General features: G+C 30.8%; 2 protein-coding genes across 2 annotated transcripts; one reads left to right on the top strand and one right to left on the bottom strand.

The window, feature by feature from the left end:
- Window positions 1–2,001: 2,001 nt before the first annotated feature.
- LOC136078431 (uncharacterized) lies at window positions 2,002–2,910 on the top strand. Its single transcript, XM_065794205.1, has one exon. It carries the CDS (start codon window positions 2,002–2,004, stop codon window positions 2,908–2,910), a length of 909 nt encoding a protein of 302 aa, XP_065650277.1.
- An 11,427-nt stretch (window positions 2,911–14,337) lies between these two features.
- LOC136078432 (52 kDa repressor of the inhibitor of the protein kinase-like) lies at window positions 14,338–15,222 on the bottom strand. The gene has a single exon (XM_065794206.1). It carries the CDS (start codon window positions 15,220–15,222, stop codon window positions 14,338–14,340), a length of 885 nt encoding a protein of 294 aa, XP_065650278.1.
- Between the last annotated feature and the right edge of the window lie 1,312 nt (window positions 15,223–16,534).

A 16,534-nucleotide genomic window follows, 5' to 3' on the forward strand; every position in this document is an offset into this window, starting at 1 on the left:
CACTAATCGACCAAGAGAGAGAAGAAGCTATTAAAGTAATTCAAAGTAGGTTTAATAAAAAAACAGTCACTTAACATTTTATTGACAAATAATAAGATATGCAACATTTATATCCGTTCTTTTTAGAATGTAGTAAACGTGAAAGAGATTTGAATAAAAAAAATATTTGGAACTACTTGGATTTGGAAAAGGAGGTTTAATTGTTGATTCAGGAAGTCGCTCTATATTTATCACTGATTATGAAAACTTTCAGATACCATCAACTTATAGTGATGATGAGAGAACTTATATTAAGATTATTAGAAACAAATGATATCATTTATAAAGATTTTGAGATTAAAAAGAATTGTGGAACGTTTAATATTGATTATTTAAATAGTTTGCTAAAACGTAAAACGTAACGTAAAGCGTAACGTAAAACGTAACGTAAAACGTAACGTAAAACGTAAAACGTAACGTAAAACGTAAATCATAAAACACAACATAAACTTTTATGTTGTGTTTTTAATCTTTTTTATATAAAAACAAAATGTCATTTTTAAAAACTACAGAAACTGAAAAGAAAGATCAAATTGTAAAAGAATTATCATAGCGTAAAAAAAGAATACAGTAGAATGATCTTAGTGAAAAGATTGGAGATTCTAATTTGCAGATAGACTTGTCAAAATTGTACAAGCCATTAATTGATAGTCAATCTGGAATAAAGGAGAATATATCTAAATTGCAAGATCAAGCTAATCAATTTGCTCTTACGTTTTCAAATGCATATCCTGAAATACTTACTTATGGATCTAAAGAAATAATGCCTTCTGATGAATTTTTAAAGTTGGGAAAAATTGCAACAGACAATCTTAGGATGTATACTTATAGTAAAAAGTCTACAGACACTACATTTGGAATACATTCTAAAGAGGGTAAATTTTTTATAGCAAAAGTTCCAATATTAATTAATAACGATGATATAGATATAAATGGAATAAAATACATTGGTACTCCTGGTCTTTGGGAATTACTAACAAAGTCTAATCCTAATAAGGAAATATATAATATAGATGATCTTCACAATTATCGAGATATAATAATACAAACAGATGCAATTACTACTGATTCAGGAAAACCAAAGTCATCTCGGAGCGAAAAATACAAAGAAATAATAGCTCCCATTTGGAGAGAGTTAAAGAGAACTAGAATGCGTGAGTATCAAAGAGAATCAAAGGGAACAGGAGTAGGACCAAAAATTCTTCCTAGCGATCCTATTGCACTCCTTGATATGCTTGAGTTACTTATAGCTGGATGGAGAGCAGGTAATTCTGGATCAAGAAATGAAGCTGTTACAATTTGTGATGAATTGTTAAGACAAGGTGTCATGAATAGTGATCAGTATAAAGCAATACAAAATAATCTAGCAATATGATAATATGAAAATGATAATATGAATATGATAATATGAGTAAAAAAAATTAAAAAAAAATTGCGTACATAAAAATGCTATTTGTTAAAAATAAGAAATATGTTAAGCAAGTTGTTGGAGGAAGTGGTATATTTGATAGTTTAATAAATTTATTTAAACGAGCAGCATCATCAAATGTAAGAAGAGTGTCATCAGCTATGTTGAAGAGGTTAGCTGCTAGCGATTTAGGAAAAACTGCAATAACTGCTGCTAAATCAGCAGGGAAAGAACTTTCACCATCAGCAATAGAAGCTGCTAAAGATGTCGCAGTTGAAAAAGGAAAACAATTAATTAGAAAAGCATCTACTAAAGTTTCTCAACCAAAAACAGTCATTAATAATAAAATTAATGACATAATCTCAAATTTAAATAAAAAAGCTGATGAAGTTACACCAAATATAAATAGTATAATGATGGGGTCTGCAATAAAATCAACAGCTATAAGGATAGAAGATCTAGTAAAAAAAGGCCGCGGTCTTCGATTGGCTTAATTTTTTTATATTTATTTTCCATTTTGAAAAAAAAAATTTTTATATATTGTATATAAAAAAATGGCAACTACTGATGTATTAAATTTTACTGAAATCCCAACTGTGATTAATGGAATTGAAAGATTTGAATTCCATGAATATGAACCAGCAGCTCGCACAAATCTAAATAGCTCTGGAGAAATAAGAATTTACATTGAGCAACAAGATTTGTTCACACTTCCATCTGAGGCTTATCTTTTGTTTGAAGGAAGACTTCTTAAACTTGATGGGACAGTTTATGCTAATGCAGATGCAGTGGCGCTTACAAATAATGGTATTATGCATTTATTCAGGGAAATATCATATCAATTATCAAAACAAAATATAGAAAATATTTTTAGTCCAGGTCAAGCAACAACAATGTTAGGAATGCTTAAATACCCAGATGACTTTCAATTAGCACAAGGATTAAATCAATTGTGGTACAAAGATTCTTCAACAACAGCAGTACTTGTTGATAACTCAGGGTTTGCAGTACGACAATCATACATAATTCAGAAACCAACCACAAAGGGAACATTTTCATTTTGTATACCTTTAAGACACATTTTTGGATTCTGCGATGATTACAACAAAGTTATTTACGGATTTAATTATACACTAACTCTTGTTAGAAAAGGTGAAACTGAAGTAATTTTTAGAAACGCTCTTGCAGCTGCAGGAAAAGTTAATCTTGATAAAATATCATTGTTCATGCCACATGTGATTCCATCAGATTTAGAGAGAGTTTATCTTTATAAAAGTATTGAATCAAAAGTGAAACTTCCAGTAACTTTTCGCGCAAGGCAGTGTGATACTATAACTGTTCCACAATCTACAACGTTTTCTTGGAGACTTTGCGTAAAGACAATAACTTATCATTTCCAAATCATCAATTTTCAAGAGCCTATAGAGATGCATCTGTATTTAGTGAAAACTTTTATGGAATGAACGATTTGATAACACAAAGCAACAAAACTCCTTCAGACTATAAAGATTTATACCCACTCTTTGTTTTTGAAGTTAGTAGACAATCAGAAAAATTAAAATCATCAGTAGTAGATGTACAAATTAAAGCAACATTTAATGCAGCTGTTCCAGCAAATACTAAAGCGTTTGCTGTTGTAATATCGGATAAGTTTTTACACTTTCAATCAGACGGAAATAGGTTGAACGTTGTTTATTAACTTTTTTTTGAATTGATTTAAAAATTTTTTTATCTTTATATAATAAAAATGTATTATACAAGGGCAAACTTGCAGAAGTTGTTAAAAGAAAAGAAAATTTCACAAACGTCTAAAAATTATGTTACATTGTTAATGATTACTGTAGATAATGGGTTGATTGATAAAGAATCAATCATGTGAAAAGCAAGAGAAGCAACTGATGATAAAAGACCAGTTGGAATACCTAGAATACATCCAGTAAAAGAAGTAGATCCTTCGGATCCATGCAAAGTAAATGAGAAAAGACCAGTTGGAAGACCTAGAATACATCCAGTAAAAGAAGAGAAAAAAGAAATAGATCCAAAATATGTTTCATAGAATCAATGTTTGTTGGTGCTTCTGCAAGCCATGATACAGCCATACCAACTAAAATGTTGTTTTTGTTCTGCCCTCCACAGCCATCACTCACCAAGCAAACTGTCGTAAGTATACTTTCAAATGATTCACTTTCCTGAACAATGTTTTTCAAATAATCGAAAATAGCGCTAGAAATTTCGTTTGAACCATGAAATGCTTCATTTTCCATCCACGTATATGAATAATTCTAAAGAGATACGTGTTTATGTAACCCAAAGTTGTATAACGACAACTGAAGAAAATAAAATGCTTCCTGACACGTCACGCATGACAAGGATTGAACTTGCTGCAATTCAAATACAATACTGTATGTCGTTTCTGGTATGTTCTTAAGTGATGCATAAAATGTTTTTGCTCGTAACTTGTGCACTCTCAGTTGCATTAAAAGAACAAATTTATCTTATGATAAGTATACTCGTAGCTGATTTCTGAGGCTTTCACAATTTGTACAGGTATTAAAAGCAGGCGAGGAAAATCCTATATTGAACTCTTGTCTGAAAGTACTACTGAAAAAACTATATTCAACTTTTAGGTCTGCAGCTGAGGTGGGTGAGTATTAGATTTTGCATAAATTAGTTATCTTTTAAATTAAATTGGCAAATACAATCTTACACTTTTCTTTCTCCCATAGTGACTTTTTGTTGCTCAAAGTTTTTTGATAAATTGGCGAACACTCATTTTTCGAGATATGTTTTTGTCACCTATACGATTTCAACCAGGGCCTTCAGTGGCACATCGTCGATTTTCAACATGATATTTAATTACAACTTTCAAGCGATTTCTACCGATTGGATGAATGATTTTTCGAAAGGCACTTTAACAAACACGATTTGTTTTAATGAAATAGTTAGTCGAGTAAGATTTGTTAAATACCCTTTGGCAAAATCTTGTCCGAACTCTTTTGGAACTGGTCACTTTGACATTTAGTAGAATGTGGTTGTCCTGCAGCACTTTTTTATTTGTTTGGAAAAGCTCACGACGGAATGACAAAACATCATCATGGCGAACAAGTGAACATCTAAAAGCAGAGCATTTCTTAGCGTTCTGACCCTTGGACTAGATTTTGTCTTTGGTCGCTTTTTGACTTCATGTTTATGTTTACATGTCGATGTTACATCAATCAAATTCTCACTCACATTCACTTGGTGCTTACAAAAATATATATATTAATAAAGTACTATAAAATAAATTTTAATAAAAACATTTTTATTATCAGTTTATGGTTATGGTGAGCTTAAGAGTGATGATGGTTTGATTAGAGTAAGTTACTACTGTTCGCTTAGGGTTAGGTTAAGCTTAGGTTAGGGTTATACTAGGATTTGCTTGTAATGTTAGGGTTTGATTAAGGTTATGTTACAGTAATGTTGTCCCTGAGCAGTTTACTGTGAAGTCCCAGATGCAATTATTGTAGAGGGGACCGAGGAGGTAGGGAGGGAAGAACTTTTTAAACAATTTAGCTCTCTGCTGCATTGCATTTCTCGGCTCGAAAAACTGCAAAGGCTCACACTCTGCGTGTTTATACTGTGAAGTTTATAGTAATAAAAATTATTTAGGTTAGATTTGCGCCCATGGCAGGATATAACCATCTTGCAAATTGGTGCGAGATAGTCCAGAGCAAAAATATCAGGGGGGGGGGGAACATCATTGGGCGAAATAACCATGGGGCGGACTGACCCTGGAGCTTTACAATGCTGCAACCAAGATTAGTGTAAGCAAGATTAGTATAAGACACTATTCATTTTATATCATAACAAAAGTTGCATACCTTTTAAATTTTGCTTTTATCCAATTTCCACCAATACTTTTTCGTTTTCTGGACCCCTGATTCGATCCCTGAGGTAATAGTAATGCGCTGTGATTGGTATATACTCGTTCAATACTCGTTCGCAATCTGTCTGGTTTTGCATGTCTAAAAATGGAATCGAGGAAAGGACTTGCCTGATTCTGCAGAATTTAACGATTTTCATCACGCTTTATCTCAAGGTCGTGTCTGATTATGCACGTCTGACCTGTTTGAAGACACGTAGAACATGCCCACAATGCTTGGGGCGCTAAATGTACGTAAAATGTTAAGAATGGACTTGTCTGGTTTTGCAGGTTCACTCCTCAAATACAAAGCTGAGTAACGGTGTTTGTAACAATCGACAAATAAAACATACATATTTGCTTGAGATTTAATAGTTTAATATACGGTATGCGACAAAAGTGTTTGTGTTACATGTTTTTGAAAAATATTCTTTTTTAAAATAAATGATTGATATACATGTTTATATATCAATATATATATACCAAAATAAAGGTAATTCATTGTAGTTTCATGTTTTGAGCCTGAATTTAAATGAATGAGAAGTGTTTATAGCAAATTATTTATTGAAACAAAATGTCAGATGTAAACAGTTTTGTCGCGATTTATGCTATTATTAATTTTAATGCGAAATTAATACTTTGTGTAGCCTCCACGACTTCTAATGACTGCTGCAATTCTCGCAGGCATGCTACCAATCAACTTCTTGCATTCTTCAACAGTTATCGAACTCCAAACATACTCAACTCGTTCCCATAATTCTTGTCGACTGGCTGCTCTTGTTTCATAATTATAAACTCGATTCTTCACAATAGACCAAAAATTCTCGATCGGGTTAAGATCGGGACTTTGCGCAGGCCACTCTAGAATTTAATCTTGCTTTCGTCTGTCCAAATCACCTTACTCCACTCAGCAAAAGTCCAGTTTTCATACTTCTTTGCGAATTCCAATCGTTGTTTACGATGTTTCGGTGTTAGTAGTGGTTTCTTGATCTTCTTTTTTGCCTTGAATCCAATTCTCTTGAGTTCTCTCTGCACTGTTCGAGTACTTACCACTGTACCTTGAGCATTATTTAATTGTTTCTTTACATCGTGTGCTGATTTTGCTTTATTTGTCATGATTAATCTAGAAATTGTTCTCTGATCTCGAGTAGTGAAAATTTTCTTGCGTCCATTTTTGTTGCATTTCTCCTCCATATTGTTTCGCTTCTTAATTTTATAGACTAAACAATAAGATATAATAAGTTCTCGTCCTATCTCACGAAGAGACAATCCTGATTTAAGCTTCTGAACAGCTAAATTTTCAATTTCTTTCGACACTTTCTTCATTCTTTCAATTATAATTTTTCTGTTGTTTACATTACGAATTTTAAGTTTAAATAAACCGTTTATTACTAATTGAGATATGTTTTATTTAAACAAATTAAAAATATAGCCACAAAGTATTAATTTCGCATTAAAATTAATAATAGCATAAATGCGACAAAACTGTTTACATCTGACATTTTGTGTCAATAAATAATTTGCTATAAACACTTCTCATTCATTTAAATTCAGGCTCAAAACATGAAACTACAATGAATTACTTTTATTTTGATATATATATATTGATATATAAACATGTATTTCAATCATTTATTTTAAAAAAGAATATTTTTCAAAAACATGTAAACACTTTTGTCGCATACTGTATTATCTATTTAAGATTTGTTTACCTAGTTTAGTTAAGTTTGTATAAAACATTTTTCAAATCTCAAGAATTTAATCGGACCTTAAGAAGTTATTTTATAGCTGTTTTAGTACTTTTTACAAAATTGTGTATATTACGCAATAGTTTACACACTATTTTCAAAGCGTTAAAACAAAGGTGGCGGACGTTGGCAGATTTTTACAAAAGTATCTGATTGTTGACAGCCTATATTAATTATTGTTCGTAAAAAAATTTTAACTCCACAAGACCATACTTGCCAACAGAAACATTATTGTCTTATAATTTTATGTAAAAATTGAAACTCAAATAGGTCATCGCAAAAGCGCTCTATATTATGCACAACAACAACATAAATTTAAAATAATTTTATTTAAAAATATAGGTCATACCTTCCTCTTCCATAATTATAAGTTTAATTTTTCAAAACTGAACAATATGATAACAAAAGCTGGAATAACAAATGTCACAAAAAACAACAACGCCACGTTCTGAATGAAAATGTGACAAAAGGAAGAAGCGAGGATAATTTTTTTTATAACGTAATCTAATGAAGCAATTATCTAGCTTGAAAATTATAAGGTTAATAGAATTTTTATACCAACTTTTTTTTTGACTTTTGAGCGATTTTATTATACATATTGTGCATCGGTTACATTAAACGATTCTGACAATAATTTTAATATTCCTCATTTTTAAATTATCTCACAAAAAAGAAAAACAAATAAATGGGATTAAAATATTTGTCATAAATTAAACAGAAGTTGCATATTAAATATCTAAAAGCATAAACACCTCATAGGGGTCATCCATAAATGATGTCAGTAAATATAGGGGGAAGAAAGTGCTGGAAAGTTTGACACAAATTGACAATGGGGAGGGGGTGATGAGGCCAAAATGATGTCAGTTTAATTTATTTTTTTAGTTTTAATGAGCAGATTTTAACGGTATTTACATCTACTAAATGGTATAAAAATGATGTTTTGTTTGTGGGGAAATTAATATTAAATGCGGGGAATTTGATATCATATTTTATTAAATTATTTATTATATAATATTATAAATTAATATAATAAGTTTCCCAGAGACATTAAATAAATAACAACTACTAACGTAAAATAAAAATTACTATCGTTTTATTAATATATTACCATTTGACTGCGAATCAAATTATGTTAGAAATATTAACTCTTTGTATATAAAATTCACAATCGTTATTCGCTCCCTAGCGGATTATAAAATGTGGTTCAAAGTAAACTCATAAAAGTAAACTCATAAATTTGTCATTTTTTGAAATTAAATTGTCGTTATTTCAAATACGAAACTCTAATTGCTCTCTAGTTGATTGAAATCTGCTTGGAGCATCCAGAAGTCAAAGAAAAACTAAAAATCAGAAAGAAACCTGGTCGACTATCATTAGAAGTAGATCAACCTCTTCTTTTGAAGGCGATTATGGATATTGCTCTCCATGGTTCGTCCGCTGATGAAAGACGTCGATCAGAGGTTATTTGGGTAATGATAGCTTAGCTATGTTTGTTAATATTGTATTTGTTAGAATTTTACTCTTAATTAGTACTTGCACTTTTGTAAACATCCTTGAAATGTTAACAACTATTTTTAAGATTTGATTTGAATATAATTTACGAAATAAATCCCGTTTTCTGTAAAAAAGTTAATTTTATCCAAATATATTTCTTTATTATTTAGAGCATTAAAACTCTCGACGAATTGACATCCGAGATGAACAAAATTGGATTTGCAATCAGCAAGAGCGCCCTCTATACTCGTCTACTTCCGAGAAGTTACGGAACATTAGAAGGCAAAAGGCACGTCAAAACAGTCCCTGTTAGGTTGATCAGCCCTCAGAATGAATCTCATTTAAAACATGTTGACGGACTCTTTTGCAGTTCAACTATAAAATATGTTGAAGAAGTTTGTTCTATTTTACGGCCTGATGAAGTGTGTTTCATTAGCCAAGACGACAAGGCTTGAGTGCCAATTGGAATCACAGTAGCCAAAAAACAGGCGCCGTTGTTGATGCATTTGGAGTACCAGGTAACTCTCCCGGACCACGACTAGGTCGAAAAAGATGGTCTTGGAAAAACAGATGCTGTTACTTATTCTGGACCTACCTACATTGCTGTTCGATCAGGAAAACACGCATCCTCGACCGCCTTCGCTCATGGATTAGACTTTCAGCGGCTCTTGGATATCAAAGAATTCGACTCTATTACCAGAGATCCTCAAACTTATATGGTTAAACCTATCGTTGTGTTTAGCGTCGATGGAGGACCCGACGAAATTCCCAGATACCAGAAAGTAATTGAAATCGGGCTTCACCATTTCCTGAAGAACTACCTTGACGCTCTTTTCAACATGACGAACGCTCCAGACCGCAGTGCATTCAACAGTGCTGAGCGACGAATGGCACCTCTTAGTAAAGAATTATCTGGGGTGATTCTTCCGCACAAACATTACTGAACTCATCTTGATTCTCAAGGTAATTACATTGACAAAAGTTAATTTGTAAAAATATTAATATAACTTTTAACTTATAATAATCAACATATCTTTTTAAATTAAGCAGGACAATAGATGAAAATTTAGAAAAACAGAACTTTGGTTTTGTTGGACAGGTTTTGACTTATATTTGGTCTGATCTACAAATTGACGGTTATCCAAACATTTCAGAGTATATTGATCCAGACAAATCAGAACTAGAGTCAAGGAGCCTTTTATTACAAGATCAACGTTGGATTGCCGATCATCTTTGTACAAGTCAACATTTTACTCAAATTGTGAAATGTGAAAATCGTTCTCGTTGTCGGACTATTAGAAGCTCTTACTTTACTCTAATTAGAGCAAGATTTCTTCCGCCACCTGTCCCTGTCAACCAAACGAGAGACGGGCTTAAAGCAGTAGATGTCTCAGAAGGAGCAAAAGAATTGTTTCCATCATCCGTCTTTATGCTCATCGCATCAAACATTGAAAATATTCCTCCTTGTACTGTCAAAAGATTTCCAATTTTGCCGTATGATGCGTTTTGTTCATCAATTCAGTCTAGATGATAGAATATGTAAAAAGTGCAATATCTACTTTGCCTCTCAAGCTTTGTTGAAAAAGCACGCTTCTATCCATTCTTCTGCTATAACACTCCCTCTAATCAAAAGGGTCCAACCTGTTCGTATTGCTGCCAAGCGTCAGACAGAATTTTTGGCAGTCATTGCCTTACAGAAGAGTTTGGAAACTGTTGAATGATTAGATGAAAATGAAGTTGACGCAACAAATCTGGTTGTACCTCAACAACACGATATCCTTTTAGAGCGCAGAGAGCATTCACTACTTATTGTTTCAATCGATAATCACTTCAACCCATGGGAAGATTATATTAAAGATATATAATACTATTTGCTTTGTTGATTATTTAATGAGATATCGACTATTATATAATATAATTTGATGAGATCTACTATTACATAAATGTATAATTTAGTCAGAAAAAAAATCAATAGTTTTTAAGCATTTTTGTTGTTTTTTAGGGGGGGAGTACACAAAAACTGACATCATATATAACGGGGGGTCGGCCAAAAATTGACAGTTTGACAAAGGGGAGAGGGGAAGTCGAAAAATTGAGAAAAAACACTGACATCATTTGTGGATGAAAAAAAATATATAAAAACTACAAACATCTATTTGAAAAATAAGTAAAAAGTTAAAAAAAAATTACTTTTCAGAACTAATCATAAAAGTTTAAAAAAAGGACTTTAAACCTGCATGGTATATTATGAAAGAAATTACTGAAAAACAAAAATTATTCTTATGTTTTCTGCCACAGATGAATTAGGCTTATAATATAAGTTTATATGACCCAAGAGCCATATCAATTTCAACATATAAATTTCTTACTGGGATAGGTTCTTCCTTATCATATAAAACTTCAAGTACCACGTCTTTAATGATTTCCTTTTAGGAGAAAGTCAGGTAGCCCCGGACATTTAAGGAAAAGTAGGTTGTTCACTTGCACTAACAGAAAACAAAGTTTCAAAAGAGTTTTTTTTAAAGTTTAAATATTTATCTATTGAATTCGAAACAAAAGAATATTTATTGTGTATCTTAATAATAAACAAAACATAAAAGAAAAAGTGTAGGAAAAAAGGCATGTTTCAAAATTGGAGGGTAGTCCCGTTATTAAAAAACAACATTCTATACAACAAACAATTTGATTTTAAAAAAGATAGTTCAACAGAGCATGGAATAATCCAGTTTGTGCATGAAATCTTGAAATCATTTGAAAAATCCCAGTACTTGTTAGGTAACTTATTGACCTATCAAAACCGTTTAACACAGTAGATATATTTTATATAGTAATATATTACTTCAAAAACTTAAATATTATCCCCTATAACATTTTCAGGTTACATTACGTATTATAACGTAAACGAGATTCGTTACGTTACGTGCAAAATGTCCGTTATTTTTACGTAACTGAGACGAAAAATTTTACGTAACGATACGTAAGATTTTTTAAAAAATTTACTGAATAAAAAATCTGAATTAATTTCTAAATGCAGACATGAAAATAAGTTTCTTTTAAAAAAATATAAAAACAAATGACCAGTCTAAAATTACCCTAATTCTAAAAAATTCTTTTCATGATTTTTTAATTATCTAATGACTACATTAGATAATTAAAAAATGATGCAACTTCCTGGTTGCAAAATACTAAAGTTATTACATAAGTAATTATATCAATTCCCAACTTTCTGTGAAATAATTTTCTATAATTTGAACTTTGGATGTTTAGACATTCTTCCTGATGAGCCTACTGATGGCGAAACATGCTGTAGAAGATAAAAGTTAGATAAGTGTTTTTACTAATTTATATATATATATATATATATATATATATATATATATATATATATATATATATATATATATATATATATATATAAACGTCCTCTCTAATGTATTAAACACCTGGGAGAAATGAAATCGAACTTCAAACAAAAAAAGTTTGATTTTTTATTGTTTTAAAATTTTACGAGTCGGTCTTGATTTTGTATATACATACGCGGGTCTTCAAACAAAAACTGCTTTATACAAAAGAAGGATTGGAGGGACGGCAAATATAGTAGCTTAATGCGTACTCACTTTATGGAAGTCCTCTACTATAATATAGTATACTTATAGTATATATTATAATTGTATATTATAATTTTTTTGAAGGGAAAGGGGGGTGGAACTTCTTGATCTCCACCCTGTGTGTGACATAACATTCTAAAACAGACTAACTAGATTAACGCATTTCTCACAAAAATTATATGTTTATATTTAACAAACATAAAAAATATTATTATTTATAAATTGTTTACATTAAATATTTAGTTAAGTATTTAGTTAAACATTTAATTGAGCTATAAATGGATTCATCAATAAAATTTAATTAAACTATATTCATCATCTTGAAATCATTTTAAATTTCTTTATTTTTTAAAAACTTTAAAAAGAGTTAAAAAAAAATTTTAAATCGAAACAAATAAAATAAATTTATACTACTTTATATCCATAATGCAAAATTGGGTATCGACTATGCAAGAAATTTTTAAAATCGCCTAAATTTATTTTTTTTCCCAATTACAGTGTATGTGTACTAGCTGACCATCCATGCATTCGCACCCCAGAAAACAAGCTTACATTGGCCCAACGTGAGTTTTAACATTGGCAAATTTATTCTTTTGGGCCAACATTTAGCCTATGTCTTTTTTTTTTGCATAATATTTCAATTCTGCAAATCAGTTTTTCGCAAATATCGTAATACATTGGGCCAACATTTAGCTGTTTTTTTTCGGTGTAATATTTCACATCTCCAAATAAGTTTTTCGCAAATATCGTACTATGCAGGGGTGGATCCAGGAATAATATTGACTGTAGCAAAAGTAAAACAAGAGAACCACAGCAACAGTCGCGTGGTTAGGTGACACAGGATCTTCCTTTTTTTCAAAAGAAACTCCTATGTATAGATACTTTTTTTAGTTTCATCATAGTTCTATTAGTCTAAAGGGGTCTCATTAGCGACGCAACTACTCAGCAAGGTAAATGAAATATTTAAACTTTAAAAAAATACCAAAAATTATGGTCAACTATCTTATCCAAAACCTACACACCATTTTCTTCTTTACAACAAAAAATTATTAAAGCAATTAATTTTAAATTTAAAATCTTTTTAACTTTTAAACTTAAAAAAATGTTTCAATTAGTATAAAATTATTAACTTTAGGCAAAATTTTGATTACAAAAATTTAAATAACGTATTATTGAGTTTACTTAAATCGTGAGAGCTCAATTTAACCGATAGCAATAGTGTGAAAATGTAACTAGTAGCGATACAGGTAGACAAGGCCTACCTATGTATAGTTCTGCAGATCTTCATATAATTGATATAAGTAGATTTATATAACCTTTATTTTATGAATATTCTATTGTCTAGTCTTATTTGACCGAAAGGTAATTCTGGAGTGTCTACTTGTAGATAAATTTTTAATTACTGGGCTGTAGTAACAGCCCAGTAATTAAAAATTTATTAAAAAAGAAAAAAAAAGAAATAAATAAATTCAAAAATTTCAGAGGCACCGAAAACCTAACTTATAGTTACATTGAAAATAATAAACAATGAAAAAATTTTTTTAGATAGTTTTCAACATTAATCTAGCGGGTATTGTAGTCAAAATTTAATAGTATGAAAAATAACATCAGAGCAAATATAAAAAAGAAGAATTGATGAAAAGTAGTTCCTGTGATTAAATACACGTTTATTACAAGGTCATTGTCATGATCAATGATAAAAACAATATAGCAGTGCTCTTTTTCTAAAAAAAAAGGTGTCGGAACTCATCTGGAACTTATCATTAGTATATCACAAAAAATAACGACAAAGGAAACACTTTTAAGTTTTTTTTAAAAGGTGCAGGAACGGCGTTCTGGTGCGTTTGAGGAGAAAAACCGCACTGCAATATTTTAACCGCAGAAACCTGTTTTGTAAGGTTACTAGTAAACAAATTTATTCTTACCTTAATTGTATTCAACATCCTAAATTGTTGGGTAATGATCAAATCATGAAAATTTACTATATTCAACAATAGGCAACTAAAATAAAATAATGGCCAAGATAGAACTCAATAAAAATAAAAAAATAAATTTCATAAAAAATAAAAAAACTCAAAACTTTTAAACTTTTTTAATAAAACCTTATAAGATAAATACAATAAATAATAATAAAAGTATTCATAATAAATTTTCTAAAGAAAATAAAGAATCTAGCTGTATCAGAATGTGATCAAGAAAAGGAATTGAATAAGTTATAATAAAACAAATATTCATTATATAATCTACTTCATGGTTATCACGTTGTGTTTGTTGATCACATGCTCTTGGTTTAGACGGCATTGTACTAGTAGTTGCAGCTATGCTAACAGCTTCTTTATACCAATCTGTGTGTGAAATATCAATAGAGCTCTGAAGAGGTATAAGAGTGTTCTTTAAATTCTCTACATTTTTACAAGCTTTTGAGAATTCTTGATCAAATTTTTGCAAAGTTTTTGTCAGTGGTCTTATATAGTCTAATAACTTCCTAACTATGATTAAGGTGATGATAAACTTAAAAGAACAAGATATTATCACATATTCAGAAGCATAACCTCTAAATTTGTAGTTCCATGTCACGTCGTCTTTGATACAAATAAGAAATGCAACTATAGCTGGATATAATTCAATAAAGGCTTCAAGACTATTATTTCTTTTAATCCACCTGGTTCTACAAACATTGATTGTCTTTTGAAAAGATGATGTCGAACGTAGCTCGCTAATTTTTGTAGATATATCATTTAACCTTTTTGGAGAATTATTAAAAAAATCAAAGACAATTTGAACATGATCCATCATATCTCGAATCGAAAGAATTGCACTTGCTTTGGCAACACATAGATTAAATTGATGGGGAAAGCAATACATGTATGAGGCTTTAGGAAAATCTTTTAAAAGTAATGCTGCTACAACAAAAAGACGTCGTGCCATGTTAACAGCCCTATTATAACCTTGTCTACGACAATAAGATATTTCCAGACCAAGTTTGTATAATTTTTTTGATCTTGGTTGATAAAGAAACTCCATTCAAGCCAGTATTGCAAGAAACAAACTTTAGAGAATCTTTTTTTACTTTACAGCATTTATCCATATATGGAATAATTACAACCATTTGTTCTGTTTGGCTAACATCTGAAGCTTCGCCAGCTAATATAGAAAAAAACTTTGCTTTCTTTATTCTGTCTCTCAATAGCGATCGAACAACACCTGCACAAATATCAATCAACTGATTCTGCACTGTCTTTGATATTAGTAGCATTTTTAGGACCATTTTTAAAATAATCACTCAAGATCTTGTCACCGCATAATGCCATCGGATCTAATAAGCATTCAAAATTACCAGCATTATTACGTTGCTCAACCAGATGCAGATGTTTGGCGTCATCTCTGTGTCCTCTAAGCGGTATACTCTGCCCACAACAAAAAAGAATTGCAAATAATATTGAAAACAAAATTTGTAGATTTCTGGAAACATTATCAGATAAAAACTTATTGAGTTGCAAATTAATTGGAACAGTTTTATTGCTCATTGCTGCTTGGAAATCAAGCATTATCTGTATTGAGGTTTTATGCATTGGAAGTGAAGTTATTATATATATATATATATAAATTTTTTTTTTTTTTGTTACATCTTCTTTGATTTCCATATGAGATTTGTAGATTTATAGAGATTGAGAATAGAATCCGGAGTAAGAAAGTGTTGAGCTCGAAAAAAAGATGCAACCTTAGCAGATGCTAATTTTACAACGGATTTGATAATTTGTTTCCAAGAAAGGTCGGAAGTAAGAGTTAATCCTAGAAGATAAAGAGTAGATGACTCATCGAGTACATTACCATTCATAAATATAGGAAGATCTAAATTATTGCGATAACGATTGGCTAAAAAAAATTGGGTTTTATCTGAATTAAAGTTCACCAGTCCCATGCTGTAGCAGAAGTGAGATCCTTTTCAAGCTCAAATACCCACTCCAAGCAACCAGAGACTTTTGGCTTCTTATCATGACAAGAATAAATGGTAGTATTATTCGCAAACAATGTCACCTTAGATGTCAGAGTATTTAGAAGATCGTTAATGTAAATTAAAAAGAGTATAGGGCCAAAGATTGAACCTTGAGGAACCCCTTAAGATACGGAATAAGAAGAAGAGTGCTGTCCATCAAGAACAACTTTTATACTATGATTGGAAAGGAAGAATTCAATAATCTTAAAGACATTACCAGATACACCGTAAGAAGAAAGCTTATGAAGAAGACCAGCATGCCAAACCTTATCAAAAGCTTTAGAAATGTCAAGAGAAATGCCCTTAACCTCTCCGCCTTTATTTAATGCACGACAAAAC

The sequence above is a fragment of the Hydra vulgaris genome, chromosome 03 (genome assembly GCF_038396675.1).
Source record: "Hydra vulgaris chromosome 03, alternate assembly HydraT2T_AEP".
NCBI classification, from domain to species: domain Eukaryota; kingdom Metazoa; phylum Cnidaria; class Hydrozoa; order Anthoathecata; family Hydridae; genus Hydra; species Hydra vulgaris.

Bases quoted from the DNA above. Each gene is read 5' to 3' on its own strand.
- LOC136078431 (XM_065794205.1), top strand. From the start codon at position 2,002: ATGGCAACTACTGATGTATTAAATTTTACTGAAATCCCAACTGTGATT.
- LOC136078432 (XM_065794206.1), bottom strand. From the start codon at position 15,222: ATGGAGTTTCTTTATCAACCAAGATCAAAAAAATTATACAAACTTGGT.